The following is a 23,236-nucleotide window of genomic DNA, read 5'->3' as shown; positions in this document are numbered from 1 at the left end:
TTTTCTTTTTTTTTTCATTTTTCTGAAGCTGGAAACAGGGAGAGACAGTCAGACAGACTCCCGCATGCGCCCGACCGGGATCCACCCGGCACGCCCACCATGGGGCGAGGCTCTGCCCACCAGGGGGCAATGTTCTGCCCATCCTGGGCGTCGCCATGTTACGACTAGAGCCACTCTAGCGCCTGAGGCTGAGGCCACAGAGCCATCCCCAGCGCCCGGGCCATCTTTGCTCCAATGGAGCCTTGGCTGCGGGAGGGGAAGAGAGAGACAGAGAGGAAAGTGCGGCGGAGGGGTGGAGAAGCAAATGGGCGCTTCTCCTGTGTGCCCTGGCCGGGAATCGAACCCGGGTCCTCCGCACGCTAGGCCGACGCTCTACCGCTGAGCCAACCGGCCAGGGCTCTGAGGCACAAATTTAAAACAAGCAAAGAGTCCTTAGTGTAACATGGGCAGATGAACAAAAAGACACACAAATACCTGTCTGCTTTCAGAGTGTCCATTGGAAATGTGGTAGTAGCACTTAGAATCTATATATAATCTGTTTTTTTGGAGAGAAATATTCTTTCCTGAATTCTTCATTTAACTTGGCATGCGTGGAATTTGTCCTTGCTAAATACTGAAGTCATATATGCAGTGTTTGAAGAGAGATGTGAAAGTCATTAGAAAGTAACTTGTGATCCTGGTCACAGCTAACTAAGAACTTAAGCCAGGTGATTGATTAAATTAGAGTTTCTTTGGTGTATGCCACATGCAGCTATGATATATTTAAATAGTATATGTACTTATTTATAAGTGATCTTTCTAGATGTAAAACCTCTTGTATGTTTTTTTTTGTCTCACAGGGTAATAAGAGATTTGTTTTTAAGTTGTAATGGAGTAAGTCAAATAATTGAATTAAAAAACTTAGATGGTATTCGAGGTCATTCCCTAAAAGCATTTGAAACTCTGATAATCAACCTTGGGGAGCAACAGAAAGACTCTTCAACCTCAGGTATTGACAGGATGGACACTGAACAGAAGGCGCTATCATCTTTAGATGCAGGAACCACTTTTCATAACCAGCAGGCATTTCCAGAGTCTCCTCAGAGTCTCAGCAAGTTTTATGCCAGCCTCAGAGAAGCCTACCCAAAGAAACAGAAGCCTGTTAACCAGGATGTCCACATCAACACGATAAACCTCTTCCTCTGTGTGGCATTCTTGTGTGTAAGTAAAGAAGCTGACTCTGATGAGGAGTCCGCCAATGACTCAGAAGACACTTCTGGCTATGACAGCACAGCAAGCGAGCCCCTGCACCACGTGCTGCCGTGCATACCTCTCGAGAGCCTTGTCTTGCCTGCCCCTGAACACATGCACCAAGCAGCAGATATCTGGTCAATGTGTCTTTGGATCTACATGCTGAGTCCAGTTTTCCAGAAACAGTTTTACAGGCTGGGTGGTTTCCGAGTGTGCTATAAATTGATATTTATGATCATACAGAACCTGTTCAGAAATCATCAAGAGGAGCAAGGAAAAAAGGAAGGAGATATAAATGTGAATGAGAACCAAAGTTTAATCAGATCTTCTCCCTCTGAGATCACTGGGAAAGAAAACTCATTGTCTTTGACTGTGAAAAGTCAACCCACACCACCAGCACTGGGTCATCTGAAGCAGAGTGCTGACAGTTTAAGTCAGTTAGAGTCAGAGCACGTTTCTTTCATAAACAGGGGTCAGATGTCAGCTGCAGAAGCTGCTCCTGAGGAAGCAAAGGTTCTCACCAGTTGGGACAGTGAGGCTTCCCTTCAGGGCATACGGCTTCTGGAAGCTCTTCTGGCCCTTTGTCTTCATAGCAGCAGAGCGAGTCAGCACAGGATGGAATTGGAAGCACCTGACCAGGTAATAGCTCATCCTTTGTCCATCTCTTGTGTAATGTGTCTTTTTTTAAAGTTCTATCATAATACTTCTGTTGTTTTGTTTTTCCAAAGATTCTTAGTTTCAAGAAACACTGTATGCTCAGTGCCACAACCCCACGTATTTGGAGGACTCGTGCTCGTGGGCACATGACCCAGTTCTTGCCATCAAGAGCTTACAGTTTAGTTTGGGACGCAAAACCCAGAAGGGACCAAGTTACCAGGCCTAAAAGGCATTAGATATGCAGTAAATGTGAGCTGAGTAATAATGGATATTGTCTTTCAGAGTTCATGCTTTATGGTCTTGGTGTAATGCTATTGGGTGCCCTGCCCACATCCCCTTCCCAAGCTGATGCCCCATCTGCCATCTGCTGCGGGTATCAGCTGTTGGGAACTCACACCTACACCTGTCTTCTGAGGAGAGGTGCCCCATCCAAGATGCCTTGGGGGGGGGTCTTCACCATTGACAGGTGGATATGGCTCTAGGGGACAACCTCTGTGGGACAATTCAGGCTTCAGGGCTTCCCCTGGTATTAGGTGGGGCCTAAATATTTATTCTGATACCACATTTGCCTGGAATCTTTTCTGACATATGCTGCTTTCCTCATACCCTTACACATTTCTCCTGCCAGCACTTCTCAAATAAAGGAACCCCCAGTTGCAGGCCCTTTGCCTAAGGAACCTTCAAATGTGGCAAGTCCCTTCTTCCTTATAGCCCACCCTCACTATGCTGTCAGGCAACAGGCACTCCTGCTCCCTCCATGTTGCCTCCTGTTTAAATATCTTGATGTCCCACATGACTCACAGTTAAAATCCACACTTGCTTCCTCTTCCTTGTTTTAGCCTCACTTATTGCCATCCTTCACCAGGTGCAACAAGCCACCTTGAACTGACCTCTTCTACAGATGCCCTTCTTTGTCATATTCTGTACTCTGTGCATGTTTCTCTGCCTAGCATGTCTTCTCCCTCGGTTTGTTTGCCTGCTGTCTCTTCTGAGCTCGCCATTGTTTGTTTCATACAACCCCCACCGTGGGAGATCATTGACAGTTCTCTCGGGCACCTTCTCTCTCTGTTCTCAGAGAACTTTGTTTATAGCTTTAGTATGGTCGTCATCATATCCTGTCTGTATTTGTGTCTCACATGGGATTGAAAATTCCTTAAGGTAGACATCAGCTTCTTATCCATGTTCATGGCCTCATCACCTAATATCAAGACACAGGCAGGCAGCCAGAGTTCCCTTCAAGTATAGGAGTAAAAAGGGGGGGACAAAATGTGAGAATATACAGTGTGTCCGTAAAGTCATGGTGCACTTTTGACTGGTCACAGGAAAGCAACAAAATACGATAGAAATGTGAAATCTGCACCAAATAAAAGGAAAATCTCCTAGTTTCAGTGTAGTTTGATGTGGGCTCACGCACAGATTTTTTAGGGCTCCTTAGGTAGCTATCCCGTATAGCCTCTACAGACTCGTCACTGACTGATGGCCTACCAGAACGGGGTTTCTCCACCAAACTGCCGGTTTCCTTCAACTGCTTATCCCACCGAGTAATGTTATTCCTATGTGGTGATGCTTCGTTATAAACACGCCAATATTCACGTTGCACTTTGGTCACAGATTCGAATTTAGTGAGCCACAGAACACACTGAACTTTCCTCTGTACCATCCACATCTCAACTGGCATGGTCTTGGGCTGCTCCGCTGTATACACGGTGTTACGTCATCATCTGCACATGCGCACATGCTGCCACATCATCCTACAGAAACTGGGAGGGTTTTCCTTTTATTTGGTGCAGATTTCTCATTTCTATCGTCTTTTGTTGCTTTCCTGTGACCGGTCAAAAGTGCACCATGACTTTGCGGACACACTGTAGTGCTTTTTAGAGTCTTTAGGAATTTGTAAAATCTAAAGATGGTTAATCAAAATTGTGAAATTTCAAGTTGATTAGTTGTTTGTGCTATAATTTATGATACATTGAAATTCAAAACCAAATAAGGTAAGTAAGGCATTTGACAAATAAGAATGTCATTAATTATAACAGTTGGATGTTAGGTATTCATACAGTCATTTACTTTCATATCAACTACAGATAGTGGACTGGATTTCTACTGATTTAATATTGACTTATCACCTGTATTTCATTTTTTTTTAAAGCACTTTATTAATACTTTTAGTCTCTCCCATTTTACCTTAGAACTTGTCTGTGGAAAATATATTGTTTGAAATGAGGGACCATCTTTCCCAGTCAAAGGTGATTGAAACAGAATTGGCAAAGCCTTTATTCGATGCTCTCCTCCGAGTTGCACTGGGGAATCACTCAGCAGAATTTGAACACAGCGATGCTATGACTGAAAAGGTATGAATCACACACAGTTTGCTCTCTGAGTATGGCTAGTGGAAGCAGAAGCGTGTGGGTGGGACTTTATGGATGATTGGGTTAGAACATGTGGGCCAGGACCTGCTGAGTTCCAACAGCAAGGCTGCACAGCACTGGTTCAGTGCCTGTCTTAAACAGGAGAGCATAGTAACATGCTTTTCTTCATCTCTTAAGGAAATTTACTGAGAATTACTTCCATAAGACAGACTATATTATTTGATTTGATGTTTTACATATAACAACTCGTAGTTTATTAATGATAATTAATTCAGAGATAGTAATGACTCAGGTATCTTATCTATATTGGTACAGCTGATATCTCCAGAATACTCTACTCACTTTAATTTTAAATCACTCCACATAAAAATGACTAGTACTTGCATAGAACATAACAATCATAGTTTTTAGTTGTTTATGTTAATTTTTCCCATAAGAACTATTTTGATTTTTTTTCTGAAACCATGATGCATATTTAGTCCATTTCCCTTTCCTTTCATGTTTATTTTCCCTTTAGTTAATTGCTCCCTCCCCTTCATCTTTATATAACTTTTAATTCCTCAGTGTAGCCATATAAATGGCATGACATTTGATTATCTTCTACCATAATATTTTATGTTTCTGTTTGTCATAACTTTAAAACTTACTGGAATAGCTACTGATGCCATCATCGTGTTACTGAATCAGTCAGTTGCCTGGGAAATGTTAAAATACCTACTGTATCCTACCTTTTATTAATGTTGCAATAATAAGGTACTCTGAGCTTCTTTAGGTGAAAATGTTTTCTAAAGTGAGATATTTGTAGATTTTTATAAGAAGAGGAAATCTTCATGCTGCACGATTTTGCACAGGAAGTTAATGCTGAAACCCTTGACTTCTGAGATGTTTATATATAGAGAATTGCATTCTGAACTCTTGATATTAATCCCCTTGAAAAATTTTTATGTCCTCTCTGGTTATTTAATTACAAAACATATTAAAATCCTGTGGAAAAATCTTGTTCCATGAACAAATGTGTAAAAATAATACATATTTACCAGCATTAAGTTGTAAGAAGTATAATTCCATCTCATTGTGGTTTTAGTCATTTCCATTATGTAACTAGAATGTAATTCCTTAGACTTATTTTTCAGTAAAACTGAAATAACCTCTAGCTTAATCTGTTAGCAATACCTCTCACCCATTTTTAAGGTCTTAATCACATAGTCTGACAGATTCTACAAAATTTTACTGCACGAATTCCATAATTTATAATGATATATATCAATTCATAAGATTTTTTTTCTTAAAGAAAATACTGAAGCTGTTCTTAAAATGACATTTGCATAATAAATATTATATGACTGAAAATTAGCAAATGTTATAAGGTTTGTCTTTTAACTGTACCAATTTTATAGCGTCATCCATCTGAAGAGGAATTGTTATCCCAACCTGGAGATTTTTCAGAAGAAGCTGAGGATGCTCAGTGTTGCAGTTTGATACTTTTGGCTGAAGAAGAAGGTTATGAAGCAGATAGTGAAAGCAATCCTGAGGACAGTGAAACTTGGGATGATGGTAAAATATCACAGACTACTTGTGATTCAATTTGCAAGTCAGATTATTAATTAGCAAATGGTTCATAATAATACCACTTTAGAATTTGTATTGCTTTACAGTTTAAGACGTGATTTGCACCATCATTTTATTGGATCATCACAATGAATCCTGGCACTTGCATCTGCGATTGAAAACACCAAGCAGACTTAATCACAGACACTGACCTAAGAATACAGGAGAAAGGAGGTCCCTGCTTTCATATATAGTCTAGTGAAAAAGACAGTAGGTAGCAGATATACACAGTATGAAAAAATAAAACAGGGTGATGTGATAGTGATTGGGTGAATAGAGGAGGCCTCTCTGAAAATATGTTTACATTGAGGCCTAAATAAAAAAGATCTATCTGGACAAACATTGAGAGGAAGAGCATTTCACAGCCTTTGTTATAAAGATTAAATATAAGGAATACAGACATCTTTTTGTGACTTCCAAGAATGCTGCAGCATAGGGTTCTTCTTAGTTCACCATTGCCCAGCTTGTCCTTAGGATGGAACCACATTGCACCCAGTCCTGTGTCTCAGGGCTTAAACCTTGGGTGGAATGGAAAAGATGGATTAATTGGAGCCGAGCGATTCTGGAAAGTTCCATCTTTTTGTAGGCTGGTTTCTAACTGTCCCAGGACTGTTAGTCTTCTCTAGGTTTAAAACAGCTAATCTTCCCCAAAGTCTGTTTTATCTTCCCATCAAGGAATGGGAATAATCACTGATGTCCTACTTAAAGGGTCTAAGGGACCCATAGCAGGTGCTTTTTTGTTTGTTTACTAAAAAGAGAGTGCAAAGAACTAAAAATAAAAAGCCACCAACTGAAAGAATTTATATGTGTGTGTGCGTATATACATTCATATGTATGTATATAAAGGAGTGGGGAAAAATAGCTTAAGAATAATAAACAATACAATAGTCAATAAGTAATAATACAAGAATAAACTCTCTCACATGCTCACAACTATAAACTTAACTTTGCCCACCCTGTATACACATATACATACAGCTTACTTGATTATTAAACTGTTTTTTTCCAGTTTTATTGAGATATAATTGACACACATCACTGTATAAGTTTGAGATATATGGTATGACGGTTGGAATTGCATGTATTATGAAATGGTTACCACATAGGTTTAATATCTATCATCTCATATAGATATAAGAAAAAGGAAAAAAAATTTCTCCCTTAACAACTTTCTTGTATATCACACAGCAATGGTGACTGTGGTCACCATGTTGCACATTTCATCCCTAGTACTTATTTATCATGTCATTGGAAGTTTGCACCTTTGGCCACCTTCCTCCAATCCCCCCCCCCTCAACCCGCAAGTATATGCTTTTTAAAAAATATGGGTCTAGTGGTGTTGATTTTATCAGAGTACAGACATGATTTTGTAATGATGGATTTCCTCCTTTTTATGTTTGCTAACTGGATCGTAAGTTAAAGGATTCTGATCTACGTAGAAATTTATAAATTTCTTAACTGTACGAACACTTTTTAAGAGCACAGCAGTCTCCTTTAAGAGCATATAAGTTAAATTTTCCAAAATGTAATATTTTGTGAGACAGTGTCTGTTTCTTACTTATGAAGAGACAAAGTGTAGAATTTAACCAACCCAGCCAAGCCTATCGTTTTCATAGAGATATGAGTAGGCAAATGAACTACCTTGTGATTTAGGTGTTTTGGAATAAAAAAGTTTGGCATAAATTCTTTTCTCAGTGTGTAAGAGAAACATGTTAAATCTATCTCAGGTTTATAAAACTTGCTGTTGATATTATTTGTAGCTCTGTTGAAGATTCAAATTACTTTAAAGACAATTCATCCTCAAAATATTCCTAAGACTTCATTATTCAGGATATTTATTGTAATCACATCATGTCATAAGAAAAGGTTCCTTTTCTTAAAAATAGCACTTTTGCCATTAGTACTTTCAAATAATGAATGAGAATAGAAATATTCATTCAGTGTTTGGGGAACAAAAATAATCTTTTCTTGCCCCCTTTCAGGGGGAGACGTGGAGCCTGAAGCTGAAGGTTTCCTTGCATCAGGCAGTCCAGGTGACCTACTCAAACACCCTCCTCAGGGGGAAATACTATATCCTGAGATCTGTTTGCTGGAACTAAATCTCCTTTCTACTAGTAAAGCCAAACTGGATGTGCTTGCTCATGTATTTGAGAGTTTTTTGAAAATCATCAGGCAGAAAGAAAAGAATATTTTTCTACTCATGCAACAGGTAAAAGATGTATTTACTTAAATGAGATCAATATTTATCCCACCGATGCCCCAATTATTCACCTCCTTATTTATAACCTGACTTGTTTGAAAATTATTTGAGATGATTACTTATCTTTTATAATCCCTTAGATAGATGTTTTTTAGCTATAAGTGGTATTCTAAAAATCTTCTAATTACTTAGTTCTCTAAAGTACTATAAAAAAAATTAACAATGCCATTGGCTAACTAATAATGACTCCTAGTATATTTCTGAGAATGGGTAATATTTTTTAAATGGCATCTAATTTTAATATATGGTCATTGTTTTGAAAAATTAGAACACAAAAGCAGTATGAAAAGTAAAATGAAAATTACATGTAATTCTGCACATAGCTTTTTTTAGTCAGTTAAAATATGTATATATAGTAGACTATCAAGTAATTTATTACATTGCAATTGCTTCATGCTTTCAGGAGGTAAGAAATTTAATTTATTATGTTTTGTTTTTAATCTTCAGGGAACTGTGAAAAACCTTTTAGGAGGATTCATGAGTATTTTAACACAGGCTGATTCTGATTTTCAAGGTGCGTTAAAATGTTAGTTTTAAATAATAGTTTTGAAACTATTTGTTGTGATGTGAAATGAAGGGTGGATAATAAGGCTTCCATGGGAACCCTGTGCTGTGGTTTCAACAGTAGCTTTAGCATCATCTCTTTTGTTCCTCAACCCCACCCAATGCATAGACTAACACAGGCATCTTGACCTCACAGAGAAAATCTAGATTCCCTAGGACTGTGTGAGTTGTTCAGGGTCATATACACAGAGGCCGTGTGAGAACCAGGACAAGTGTGCACACTGTGCAGATTGCTCTGAGAGTGATTGGGTCCTGTGTCCACTTTGTACTTTCACAGACAGCTGAGAACTTAATGAACAGATAAGGTGTTTCAACTTTATATAATAAACAGAAACCTACGTTTTAGCTGAAAAAAACTCCTAAATTTTAGTTGGCAAATGAAGGCTGACATACAGGAAATGTTAACTTAAGTTTGTCAGATGCTTCCTTGTGATTCCTTTATTTTTTAATTTATTGATTTTACAGAAAGAGGAGGGGGTGTGTGGGGAATGAAAAGTATCAACTCATAGTTGCCCCACTTTAGTTGTTCATTGATTGATTGCTTCTCGTATGTGCCTTGACCAGGCAAGCCCAGGTTTTTGAACCGGCAACCTCAGTGTTCCAGGTCGATGCTTTATCCACTGTGCCACCACAGGCCAGGCTCATGATTAATTCAAGTTCAGCATTTTTAGCAGACATCCCGGAAGTGATGTTGTGCCTTTCTCAGTGCATCATAGCTAGGGGTTCATGATATCTGTGTCTGATTATTGATGTGGACTTTGATCACTTGGCTAAGGTGGTGTCTTGCCAGGTTTCTCCATTATAAAGTTGTTCTTTTCTCTTTATAATAGTAAACATCTTGTGGTGAGATAACTTGAGACTGTATAAATGCCTATTTTTCCATCATATGTTAACCCACTAATTTTAGCATCCATTAATGATTCTTGACTGAAACAGTTAATACTGTGGTGTTGGCCAAATAGTGATTTTCTTTTTCTGTGGTTCCTCTAACATTTATGTATTGGAATTTTACTCTGAGGAAAAGCTTTTCTTCTCCCCCATTTACTTATTTAATGTATGAGTATAATTTTATTTACTCATATAATCATTAAGTGCTAGGCTAGTGGACCCTTTGATCTGAAGTCATTTCCAGCTTAGCTCTGAGAAACTCTGTTCCTTTATATATATTTTTTTTTATAAATAAATTTTTATTTTAATGGGGTGACATCAATAAATCAGGGTACATATATTCAAAGAAAACATTTCCAGGTTATCTTGTCATTTAGTTCTGTTGCATACCCATCACCCAAAGAGAGATCGTCCTCTGTCACCCTCTATCCAGTTTTCTTTGTACCCCTCCCCTTCCCCCTCTCCTCTCCCTCCTTCCCTCCCCCCACCCCCCCATAACCACCCCACTCCTGTCCGTGTCTCTTAGTCTCGTTTTTATGTCCCACCAATGTATGGAATCCTGCAGTTCTTGTTTTTTTCTGATTCACTTATTTCACTCCGCATAATGTTATCAAGATTCCACCATTCTGCTGTAAGTGATCCAATGTCATCATTTCTTCTAGCTGAATAGTATATACCATGGTGTGTATGTGCCCCATCTTCTTTATCCAGTCTTCTATTTTTTTACAGTGATTAAAAGCCAGCAAGAATCCATAAAAGAGTAGTGTCCTTAACATGTTCACCAAGTCCAAGTTGGCCCCATCACCATGCCAAATTCCTGAAAAATGCACCCCAACCACAGTTCAGTCTGTTAGGAGCTGTCAAAGGGAGCAGGAGTCCAGGAAAAGTCCACATCCAGGAAAAGTCCTCATGGCACTGGAATTGTTGTCACCATTCTATACTTTGCAGCTCATGTTCAAGTCCCAGTGACCGCTGCTTCTAGCTGGTAATGATTCAGGTAGACTGGAAAAGCCATTTGCAGCATGCGTGGATATGGAGCTTCTGTTCTCCTCTGCCTGGAGAGATGAGACCAGGTTGCTTTTCCCTGGAGCTCTGCGAATGTGGCATGGTCAAGAGAACCTTGGGATACACTAAGCGGAGTGGCAAAGGTAGATTCATAATAGAAGCTGGCAAAAGGGGGAAAGAGAGCTCTAAATTAGGAGTAGGGCCCAGCCTGAAATATGAGTGGGGCATTGAGGTAGGAGGGATAAAGGAAACACTATATATTAAGCAAAGCAGAAGAAAATAGGACTATCAACACCCACAACAGAGATCTTTGAGGGAAGAATAAAAACCCTGACTATTCAGGCAAAACATAGATAAGTGGCCCTTGTGCAAATGAGATCAGTTTACCTGCTTCTTGGAAGAAATACCCTAGGCTCCTCCACAATGTCGTAGATGGGGCCGACGGCCCTGCGCACCTTCAGCCTTCAGTGGCATACCCCAGCATTCTGGGCAAGGTTAGGTCATAGGTGGCTGGAGCAGGGCTGGAAGAGACTGAACCCTCCCTTAGAGGAGCGAAGGGGAAGCCTACCTTCCAGTGTCCCTGTTTCCTCACAGCAGAGGCATGTAAGCCTGGCAGACTTTAGCTCAATGACCTTCCTTTCCACTATTGAAGCAGGACCCAGATGGCATCCTATGAGACCCCTTTGGGGCGTTGGAGCCTTTAAGGGTGTATCCTAAAAGCTGGTAGTTCCCCTGATCTCTATTGGGCCTTTTCTGCCTCTAGGTATCTTAAAAGCCATTCTCAGAAGATCTCGCTGAGGGGTTTGAGGATCCCCGTCCGCCTATATAAATCTTTTCCATATCTCTGGAGCTATTTGGAAAAAGACAAATCAGTGTTATTAGCTGGATCTAATAAAGAAGGTAGTAGTTTGCAGGCGAAAAAGATTGGTGTCTCCTGTTCATCAGCATTCAAAAAAAATGTAAATTTTTTAATTTTTTTAAAGTAAGAACCATGATATGATAGACCTGTAGGAGTTCCAGGATATGACTACCCCCTTTTAATTTTTTTTTTTTTAAATTGACCTTAAAATGTTTGCTGAGTACACTTTAATAATACCTTAACTTTAAAGATTGTAAGCATGACAAAAATACAGTAAATGCTTTTGCTCCATATGCAGGAGCATTTTCAGTTTAGCCAGTTTAGGAAATCCAATAATAGAACAATGCATACAGACCATGAGCTAACATGCTTAGCAGCATCTCCTGTTCTGACAGAGGTTACTATAGATCCGGAATATGTATCCACTGTAATGTGGACATACGACTGTTTGCCAAATGAAGGTATATGAGTAACATCCATCTGCCAAAGTTGTCCTGGTAGGGGTCCTTGAGGGTTAACTCCAAATGAAGAGGCAGTATAGGACCCCTTGGACAGGATTTCCCAATCTGCCGTGCTGCTTCCCGAGAAAGTTGAAACTGTTTACACCGGGCTGCAGCATTCTGGTGATGAATAGTATGAGACTGACTTGCTCGGTCTGTCATGGTTGCTCCATATAATTTTCTTTTGGGTAACTTGATCAACAAGGGCATTCCTAGGCCCTGGCCAGTTGGCTCAGTGGTAGAGCATTGGCCTGATGTGCAGGATTCCCAGGTTCGATTCCCAGTCAGAGCACACAGAAGTAGTGCCCATCTACTTCTCCACCCCTCCCTCTCTCCCTCCTCTCTGTCTCTCTCTTCCCCTCCCGCAGCCAAGGCTCCACCAGAGCAAAGCCACCTCGAGCACTAAGGATGGTCCCATGGCCTCTGCCTCAGGCGCTAGAATGGCTCTGGTTGCAACAGAGCAACACCCCAGATGGGCAGAGCATCCCCCCCCCCCCCCGCGTAGGCATGCCAGGCTGATCCCGGTCAGGCTCATGCGGGTGTCTGTCTGACTGCCTCCCCATTTCCATCCTCAGAAAAACACAAAAAAATAAATAAATAAAAGAAAAAATACAACAACAAAGAAAAAAAAAGAAAAGAGAAAAAAAAAGAAAAGAAAAAAAAAGGGGGCATTCCCTTGTGCTAAAGCTCCAGGGAGCATGGAGTGAGCTTGAGTATATCCTCTGAAACATGGAGCTCTACGTTGACATATAAGTCTTTGAAGAAGGAGGAACTGCTGAAATAGTTCATCAGCATTTGTCCGTAAGACAGCAGTCTTTATAGTGGAAACACCATAAGTAAATATTTGCTGTCTGTCTATAGATTAAAGGGGGAATATGGCAAATGCTGAAAAGCCATGCTCTTTGTGCCCCTCCCCTCCCCCAACCCCTCCCTGTCCTCCCCCCACCCTGTACCCCCAACACTGTTGTCCATGTCTCTGAATCTCATCTTTATGTCCCACCTATGTATGGAATCATATAGTTCTTAGTTTTTTCTGATTTACTTCTTTTGCTCAGTATAATGTTATCAAGGCCCATCCATGTTGTTGTAAAAGATCCTATGTCATCATTTCTTATGGCTGAGTAGTATTCCATAGTATATATATACCAAAGCTTTTTAATCCACTCGTTCTCTGATGGACACTTGGGCTGTTTCCAGATCTTTGCTATTGTGAACAATGCTGCCATAAATATGGGGGTGCATTTCTTCTTTTCAAACAGTGCTATGGTGTTCTTGGGGTATATTCCTAACAGTGGTATAGCTGGGTCAAAAGGCAGTTCGATTTTTAATTTCTTGAGGATTCTCCATACTGTTTTCCACAGTGGCTGCACCAGTCTGCATTCCCACCGGCAGTGCAGGAGGGTTCCCTTTTCTCCACATCCTTGCCAGCACTTATTCTGTGTTGTTTTATTGATGAGCGCCATTCTGACTGGTGTGAGGTGATATCTCATTGTGGTTTTAATTTGCATTTCTCTAATCATTAGTGATGTTGAACATTTTTTCATATGCCTATTGGCCATCGTTGTGTCCTCTTTTGAGAAGTGTCTATTCATTTCTTTTGCCCATTTTTGGATTGGATTGTTTGTCTTCCTGGTATTAAGTTTTACAAGTTCTTTATAAATTTTGATTATTAACCCATTATCAGACGCAATGTCAAATATATTCTCCCATTGTGTAGTTTGTCTTTTTATTCTGTTCTTATTGTCTTTAGCTGTGCAGAAGCTTTTTAGTTTGATAAAGTCCCATTTGTTTATCCTGTCTTTTATTTCACTTGCCTGTGGAGACAAATCAGCAAATATATTGCTGTGAGAGATGTCAGAGAGCTTACAGCCTATGTTTTCTTCTAAGATGCTTATGGTTTCACGGCTTACATTTAAGTCTTTTACCCATTTTGAGTTTATTTTTGTGAGTGGTGTAAGTTGGTGGTCTAGTTTCATTTTTTTGCAGGTAGCTGTCCAATTTTCCCAACACCATTTGTTGAAGAGGCTGTCTTTTCTCCATTGTATTTCCTTACCTCCTTTGTCAAATATCAGTTGTCCATAGAGCTGTGGGTTTATTTCTGGGTTCTCTGTTCTGTTCCATTGATCTATGTGCCTGTTCTTATGCCAGTACCAGGCTGTTTTGACTACAATGGCCTTATAATATAACTTGATATCCGGAAGTGTGATACCTCCTGCTTTATTCTTCCTTTTCAAGATTGCTGAGGCTATTCGTGTTCTCTTTTGGTTCCATATAAATTTTTGGAATATGTGTTCTAAATCTTTGAAGTAAGTCATCGGTATTTTAATCGGTATTGCATTGAATTTATAAATTGCTTTGAGTAATATAGACATTTTAATGATGTTTATTCTTCCTAATCATGAGCACAGTATATGCCTCCACTTGTTCGTATCTTCCCTGATTTCTTTTATCAATGTTTTATAATTTTCCGAGTACAAGTCTTTAATCTCCTTGGTTAGATTTATTCCTAGGTACTTTATTTTTTTGGTTGCAATGGTAAAGGGGATTGATTCCTTGATTTCTCTTTCTGACAGTTCATTATTAGTGTATAAAAATGCCTCTGATTTCTGAGTATTGATTTTATATCCTGCCACCTTGCTGAATTCATTTATCAGGTCTAGTAGTTTTTTGACTGAGACTTTAGGGGTTTCTATATACAATATCATATCATCTGCAAATAATGATAGTTTTACTTCTTCTTTTCCAATTCGGATGCCTTTTATTTCTTTTTCTTGTCTGATTGCTGATGCTAGGACTTCCAGAACTATGTGGAATAAGAGTGGTGAAAGGGGGCACCCCTGCCTTGTTCCTGATCTTAAGGGTATTGCTTTTAATTTTTGCCCATTGAGTATGATGTTGGCTGTGGGTTTGTCATAGATGGCCTTTATCATGTTGAAGTTATGTTCCCTGTATTCCCACTTTGCTGAGAGTTTTGATCATGAATGGGTGCTGGATTTTATCAAATGCTTTTTCTGCATCTATTGAAATTATCATATGGTTTTTCTCCTTCTTTTTGTTTATGTGATGAATCACATTGATTGATTTGCGAATATTGTACCAGCCTTGCCTCCCCAGAATAAATCCCACTTGATCATGGTGTATTATTTTTTCCATATATTGCTGGATCCAGTTTGCTAATATTTTGTTGAGGATTTTTGCATCTAAGTTCATCAGGGATATTGGCCTATAATTTTCTTTTTTTGTGTTGTCTTTGCCTGGTTTTGGAATCAGAATTATGCTCATCTCATAAAAGGAGTTTAGAAGTCTTCCTTCCTCTTGAATTTTTTGAAATAGCTTGAGAAGGATAGGAGTTAGTTCTTCTTTGAATATTTGGTAGAATTCCCTTGTGAAGCCATCAGGCCCAGGACTTTTCTTTTTTGGGAGTTTTTTGATAGCTGTTTCAATCTCATTTATTGTAATTGGTCTGTTAGGTTTTCTGATTGTTCCAAATTGATTTTTGGAAGATTATATGATTCAAGGAATTTGTCCATTTCATCTAGGTTGTCTAGTTTTTTGGCGTACAGTTCTTCATAGTATTTTCTTACAATATTTTGTATTTCTGTTGTGTCAGTTGTTATTTCTCCACTCTCGTTTCTAATTTTATTTATTTGAGTCCTCTCTCTTTTTTTCTTGGTGAGTCTCGTTAAAGGTTCATCGATCTTGTTTACTTTTCAGAGAACCAGTTCCTGGTTTCATTGATCCTCTGTATTGTTTCCTTAGCCTCTATGTCATTTATTTCTGCTCCGATCTTTATTATTTCCTTCCTTCTACTAGCTTTGGGCTTTACTTGCTGTTCTTTTTCTAGTTCTTTTAGATGCAGGGTTAAGCTGTTTATTTGAGCTTTTTCTAGCTTCTTGAGGTGTGCTTGTAATGCTATAAACTTCCCTCTCAAGACTGCTTTTGCTGTGTCCCATAAATTTTGAGTTGATGTATGCTCATTATTGTTTGTTTCTAGGAATTTTTTAATTTCTTCTTTAATCTCAATGTTAACCTGTTCATTATTTAATAACATGCTATTTAGTTTCCAAGTGTTTGAATGCTTTTCAATTTTTCTGTTGTGGTTGATTTCTAGTTTCATGCCATTGTGATCAGAGAAAGTGCTCGATATGATTTCAGTCTTCTTAAATTTGTTGAGACCGCTTTTGTGCCCTAACACATGAGCGCTTGAAAAGAATGTATATTCTGCTGTTTTAGGGTGAAAGGTTCTGAAGATATCTATTAAATCGAGTTGATCTAATATGTCCTTTAAGTCTGCTGTTTCTTTGTTGATTTTCTTTCTTGAGGATCTATCTAATGATGTTAATGGGGTATTGAAATCCCCTACTATTATAGTATTGCTGTTCATCTCGCCCTTTAAGCCCATCAAAGTCTGCTTTATATATTTAGGTGCTCCTATATTTGGTGCGTAGATATATATATATATTTTTTTGTATTTTTCCGAAGCTAGAAATGGGGAGAGACAGTCAGACAGACTCCCGCATGCGCCCGACCAGGATCCACCTGGCATGCCCACCGGGGGGCGACACTATGCCCACCAGGGGGCAATGCTCTGCCCCTCTGGGGCGTCACTCTGCCGCGACCAGAGCCACTCCAGCACCTGGGGCAGAGGCCAAGGAGCCATCCCCAGCGCCCAGGCCATCTTTGCTCCAATGGAGCCTCGGCTGCAGGAGGGGAAGAGAGAGACAGAGAGTAAGGAGTGGGGGAGGGGTGGAGAAGCAGATGGGCGCCTCTCCTGTGTGCCCTGGCCGGGAATCGAACCCGGGACTTCTGCACGCCAGGCCGACGCTCTACCACTGAGCCAATCAGCCAGGCCAAGGTGTGTAGATATTTATAATGGTTATATCTTCCTTGTGGATTGCTCCGTTTATCATTATGTAGTGACCTTCTTTATCTTTAACTATGGTCTTTGTTTTAAAGTCCATTTTGTCTAATATAAGTATTGCTACCCCAGCTTTTTTTTCATTTCCATTGCGTGAAATATTTTTTTCCATCCTTTTATCTTCAGTCTGTGTGCATCTTTTGATTTAAGGTGTGTCTCTTGTAGACAGCATATATATGGGTCCTGTTTTCTTATCCACGCAGCTACCCTATGTCTCTTGATTGGATCATTTAATCCATTAACATTTAAGGTTATTACTGATATGTAATTGTTTATTGCCATTTTTTTTTCTTTGAAACTGTATTCCTCTTTTGCTATATTCTTTTTTTTCTTTTGATCTGTTTACAACAGGTCCCTTAGCATTTCTTGCAGCCTTGGTTTGGTTGCAGTGAATTCCTTGAGGTTTTTTTTTTGTCTGTAAACCTTTTTATTTCTCCTTCAATTTTAAATGATAGCCTTGCTGGATAAAATAGTCTTGGTTGTAGGTTCTTGTTCTGCATTACTTTGAATATTTCTTGCCATTCCCTTCTGGCCTCAAGTGTTTCTGTTGAGAAGTCAGAAGTCATCCTTATGGGGGCTCCTTTGTAGGTGATAGTCTTTTTTTCTCTAGCAGCTTTTAATATTTTCTCTTTATCATTTAGCTTTGGTATTTTAATTATGATGTGTCTTGGTGTTGGTTTCTTTGGGTTTCTCCTTAATGGAGTTCTCTGTGCTTCCTGAACATGTGAAATGTTTTCCTGCCTTAATTGAGGGAAGTTTTCCGCTATGATTTGTTTGAACAGTCTCTATCCCTTGTTCTTTCTCTTCTTCTTCAGGAACCCCTATGATGCGGATGTTATTTCTCTTCATGTTGTCACAGAGCTCTCTTAGAGTTTCCTCAGACTTTTTGAGTCTCTTTTCTTTTTTCTGCTCTGCTTCCGTGCCTTTATTTATTGTGTCCTCTAACTCACTGATTCGATTCTCTGCTTCATCCATCCTGCTTTTAATTCCTTCCATTGTATTCTTTATTTCAGATATTGTATTTGTCATTTCTGACTGATTCTTTTTTATTATTTCAATGTCCTGTTTTATATTTGTTATCTCTTTATTTAGGTTTTCATAATGGCCATCTATGGTTGTTCTAATATCTTTGAGCATCCTAACAATCATTATTTTAAACTCCACATCTGGTAATTTGGTTATATCTGATTCACTTAGGCTCTTTTCTGGGGATTTCTCTTGGTTTATTTGTGTTGTATATCTCTGCCTCCGCATTTTCTCTTCACAGGAGTGGCTGTGATCACGTGTTCAGGTGCACAAGCATTGGTGGCCTTGGCCTTTGCCCCACCCCCGTGTGTGACGTTATGCTCGGTCCTGAGGCCAGTGGTGAGCACCTTTGCTCAGCTGCGGATCTCCGCCTGTTTCCGGGCTTTCGCCCTGTCCTTGCAGGAGGAGCCCACTCAAGGAAGGGCTGCTAGCCTTGGCTCTACCGCCAGTCAGGACTGCGTGCCCAAGCTCAGCTCAGTAGCAGAACTCCGCCTCTTCTGGGCTTTTGGCTCCACCCCCACGGGAGGAGCCGGCTACCAAGTCAGACCGCAAGCCTGGGTTGCATGGGCAGGGAAAGGCTGTGCTTCTCTGCCCTTGCTCAGGGGCTGGTCTCCACCCTTTCCGGGGTTCCCGCCCTTCTCCCGCAGGCTAGATTACAGGCTGCTGGCAGCTGAGCTTGACCACTTTTGCACGCCCCCTTCTCCCCAGCCGGGCAAGATTGAGCTCACACCTGAGCCCAGTGGTGGCCAGCTGGTTTCCGCCCCTGCCAGCAGAACCGCGCTTTTGTCTTCCACTGCCACCTGCCTTTCGGTGCACCCTCAGCCACGTGGGTGGGGGCGTTGTAGCTCGGACCCTAAGACTCACTACTGTAGACCCAAAAGCTCCCCCCTTCTATGCGACTCTGCTCTGAGTGCCGAGGGGGAGCTTGTTTGGCTGCCCTCCTGCTTCCCTTTGCTGGTATTGCTGTTTCTGGGGGAAATACTCACTTCAGTTTTGGGCAGTGACTCGTCCCAGGGGTTAGGGTGGCTATCTCCCAAAATATTTCTCCCTGTGCCTCCTAGGTTACATTCTCTTCCTGCTACTCTGGTCCTCTTCTCTCTCCCAACCCCGTCCCCAGGAGCCCCGGGTGAGTGGTTGTGAGAGAAATGTTCTGTGTGGTCCCTTTAAGAAGGATCCTGGATCTGAGAAATCAGACTCTTTTTCAAAAACAGTATCCTGACTTGTTTCCAGCCAAATACTGTCCGTACGCCTCTTCTGAGCTCTGGGTCTACATGCAGGCTAGGGCTTTGTTCCTGGGGCTCAGGACCCTTTCCCCTCTGCTAAACTCACTTCCCGCCACACAAGTCTCTCCCTGCTGCCGTTCGCTCCAGGGAGCTGGGCAGCCCTCTCTGCGTTTCCGCTTTTCCTACCAGTCTCGGTGTGGCTTCTTCAGTGTTCCTTGGTTGAAGAGTCCTCTTAGTTTCTCCTTTATATTTTAATAACAGTTTTTTTGAGCTATACTCATGTACAGTTCACCCATTCAGAGCATACAGTCAGTGTTTGTTAGTGTATTCCCTGTTGTGCTATCATCACAGTCAATGCTGAAGTGCTTCATCACTCCAGAAGAACCCCATAATCTTTTAGCAGTCACTCCCTATTTCCCCATAGACCTCCCCCGTAGGCATCCCCCTGCCCTTGGCAATCACCAGTCTATTTCCTGTTATAGATTCACCCATTCTGGATATTTCATAAGCAACTTGGCCATATTGTACTGTTATTCCTGGTAGTCCTGATGCCAACATCCCAGCTTTTGCATGACATCACTCAGTTTCTTTCTTTTCTTTTTTTTTCTTTTTAAGTGAGAAGAAGGGAAATAGACACTCACATTGCACCCTGAACAGGATCTACCTGGCAACCCATCTGGGCCCAATGCTAGAATCAATCCAGCTATTTTTAGTGCCTGAGTTCGAGGCACTCAGACCAACTGAGCTATCCCCTAACGAACCACTGGCTGTGGGAGAGGAAGACAGAGAAGGGGGAGGTAGAAGGGGAGAGAAGCAGATGGTTGCTTCCCTGTGTGCCCTCACTGGGGATTGAATCCAGGACATCCATACACCAGGCCAACACTCTGTCCACTGAGCCAACAGGCCAGGGTCTCATTCAGTTTCTGTAGAGAAGAGTTATCAGGTTTGGGGCATAAAGGTAAAGCTGAGAAATCTGTGCTCCATATTCAGAATCAAGGAGAGGATGTTCATAGACATCTGTTTTTTTGGGGGTTTTTTTTTGTATTTTTCTGAAGCTGGAAACAGGGAGAGACAGTCAGACAGACTCCTGCATGCGCCCGACCGGGACCTACCCGGCACGCCCACCAGGGGGCGACGCTCTGCCCCTCGGGGGTGTCACTCCGTCGCTACTAGAGCCACTCTAGCACCTGGGGCAGAGGCCAAGGAGCCATCCCCAGAGCCCGGGCCATCCCTGCTCCAATGGAGCCCCGGCTGCGGGAGAGAAAGAGAGAGGCAGAGAGGAAGGAGTGGGGGAGGGATGGAGAAGCAGATGGGCGCCTCTCCTGTGTGCCCTGGCCGGGAATCGAACCCAGGACCCCTGCACACCATGCCGACGCTCCACCACTGAGCCAACCGGCCAGTGCCTTAGACATCTTTTAGTAATCCCTGTGTTGTTTCAGCCCCATTCTTTCTTCTCCAGATTTTAGATAGGCTCTTTACTCCCCTGAACCCCTTGGGTAACTCAAGGAGAATCTAGGCTGCAGCTTTCTCTTTTATCTACTCTTTTATTTTCCAGCAATCTTTTTCAATCTCTCACATGATGTCCTCCCAGTGCCCCCTGCCTTCCCCCACATTTTTTCTTGTTGTTACGAGTTTCTTCCTTTTGTAATTTTTTTTTTTTTTTACATAGGCAGAGATAGACAGGAACAGAGAGATGAGAAGCATCAATCATTAGTTTTTTGTTGCGCATTGCAACTTCTTAGTTGTTCGTTGATTGCTTTCTCATATGTGCCTTGACCGCAGGCCTTCAACAGACCAAGTAACCCCTTGCTGGAGCCAGCGACCTTGGGTCCAAGCTGGTGAGCTTTTTGCTCAAGCCAAATGAGCCCGCGCTCAAGCTGGCGACCTTGGGGTCTCGAACCTGGGTCCTTCCGCATCCCAGTCCGACACTCCATCCACTGCGCCACCACCTGGTCAGGCCCTTTTGTAATTTTGTATTTTTAGTTTAGTGACTTTCCAGTGGTAGACAAAGGCAAGTACTCTGTGTGTGTGTGTGTGTGTGTGTGTAGTTTGAACTGAGAAACAAAATCTAAGTACATATACTTTACTTTGATTGTATTTCTTTATTACTCTCAAACCTTTAAGGGAGTCATGTTAATTACAGGTTAAAGTACCTGTTATTTTAGTCTTCTTGCAAGTTTCCTTCCAGATGTGCCTACTGGTTTACTGCTTCTGGTAAATATGTGGCTTCAGCACAGCTTTTGTCCTCAGGCTTCTCAGTATGCTTCTTTTTGTCATGTCACAAATTGGGATATATTGATAGTATTGAATGTGTAGGCCTTCCTGTGTAGGGTGAGGACCAACTGAGATAATGCATGCAAGTAAACTTTGAACACTGTAATGTGTGCTACTGATATTAGCTACTAAAAGTTCTATGAATTTGTGTACAACCAATGATAGAATAAATCCTATAAAAATGTTCAAACTAATTGTGATATTTAAGTGTTTTCATAATCTTCAATATTTCTACTTTTATTTGTCTAATTATATACTTAGTGAAATTTATAATTTGAAATTTTCAAGAAGAAAAAACCATTGTATGGTACCTAACAGTGTCAACAAATACTATATTGATTTATGCTTCTTTTTAAAATTAATAATTAAATTTTAGTTGAATTTATTGGGATGACATTGGTTAATAAAATTATATAGGTGTCAGATGTACAATTCTGTAATACATTGTTTATATATTGTATTGTGTGTTCTCTACCCCAAGTCAAGTCTCTGCATCACCACTTATCTCCCCTTTACCAACTCTTCTATTTCCCCCCACCATCCTTTCCCTCTAAAAATCACCATACTGTAGTCTGTGTATATGAGTTTTTTGTTTGTTTGTTCTGCTTAATAACCCTTCACCTTTTTATTCTTCTTTAAGTAATACCATTACTTGACTTGCAGCTGACCAATCATTAAGAAAAGTAATTTTGTTGTGTTTTTTTTTGATCAGTTAGCTGGTTTGCATTTTTGATCAGTTAGCTGGTTCAGCAAATTTTCAGATTTTTAGGTTTATATTCCATTTAAAATGTGACAGTTGTATTTGATCTTTTTCAGTGAAATTTCTTATTCTGTTTCTTTAATTAACTGTGTATTTGACTCTAATTTTTCCCTCTATCTTTCTTTAATTTAGCATGCCAGAGAGTATTGGTGGATCTGTTGGTATCTTTGATGAGTTCAAGAACATGTTCAGAAGACCTAACCCTTCTTTTGAGAATATTTCTGGAGAAATCTCCTTGTACAGTAAATATGCTATGATTTAAATTTTTTCACTGATATTTAATTTTAAAAAGTATTTGAAAATCACTAAGCTCTCTCTTTTGATGTGGTAATTGTTATACAGTCAACTGTGTTATTATTTGGGAAGTTCCCAATTATTTTATTATTTGCACATACTGTAACCATTTCACTTCTGTTTTGGCTAGTCAGACATCTCAGTGGGATCATAGTCTCTTTATACTACCCCATCCCAGTTATTTTTGTGCTTAAGAAATGCTAAATAATTTTAATTACCAAAGAGAACTTATGAGTAATTATAACCATTTTGAGAATTATCTTGTTTTTAGAAAATTATTATCCACTCTTCCGTTGTCTCCTGTCATTGATCCGTTCCATTGGTGTAGGTCAGTGACTTTTAGACTGTTTCTTTTCTGAAGAATCCATTTTTTACAGTGAAATCTTGAATAGAAGGAAATGAAACAGAAAACCTTGGTGCTACTTTCTTTTAAGCAAGAATGATGCTCCTGAGCCCTGCCCATTCAACCAGCCCACAGCCTGCGGGCCCTATGGGAGCTCTGTGAATGGCATCTTCAGAACCACTCCTGCAGACCATTGAGAACTGACTGTTTATGAGTGTCTGTTACTTTTCTGAGTGCATTTCTCATCATAATTAACATTAGTTGCTATTTTGTGCATGAGTAGGTCATTGCACTTAATTGAACTTAAGGTTGATTTCTGTTTTCTTCCTTATCTCTTTTGTCATTGCTTTTCCCTTTGACTAAATGCTTATTTCCTCTCTGCTCTTTTCTATACATTCTACATTTCAGTTTAACTGAAAACTTACAAATAAAACCTAAAATAACAAACAGAAATGAAA

General features: G+C 40.4%; 1 protein-coding gene across 2 annotated transcripts in view; it reads left to right on the top strand.

Annotated features, from left to right (window-relative positions):
• Positions 1-23,236, top strand: part of LYST (lysosomal trafficking regulator) — a 281,303-nt gene that overhangs the window by 50,634 nt on the left and 207,433 nt on the right. For both annotated transcript variants that reach the window (XM_066235524.1, XM_066235534.1), the window contains exons 5-10: positions 840-1,869; positions 4,077-4,238; positions 5,654-5,810; positions 7,847-8,073; positions 8,572-8,638; positions 22,274-22,383. In XM_066235524.1, the coding sequence (XP_066091621.1) occupies positions 840-1,869; positions 4,077-4,238; positions 5,654-5,810; positions 7,847-8,073; positions 8,572-8,638; positions 22,274-22,383 (1,753 nt within the window). The remainder of the gene's footprint in view (positions 1-839; positions 1,870-4,076; positions 4,239-5,653; positions 5,811-7,846; positions 8,074-8,571; positions 8,639-22,273; positions 22,384-23,236) is intronic.

This window comes from Saccopteryx bilineata, chromosome 1 (genome assembly GCF_036850765.1).
Source record: "Saccopteryx bilineata isolate mSacBil1 chromosome 1, mSacBil1_pri_phased_curated, whole genome shotgun sequence".
Taxonomy (NCBI): domain Eukaryota; kingdom Metazoa; phylum Chordata; class Mammalia; order Chiroptera; family Emballonuridae; genus Saccopteryx; species Saccopteryx bilineata.
The sequence above is the reverse complement of the archived record's forward strand: the minus strand, read 5'-3'. Positions and strand labels throughout refer to the sequence as shown.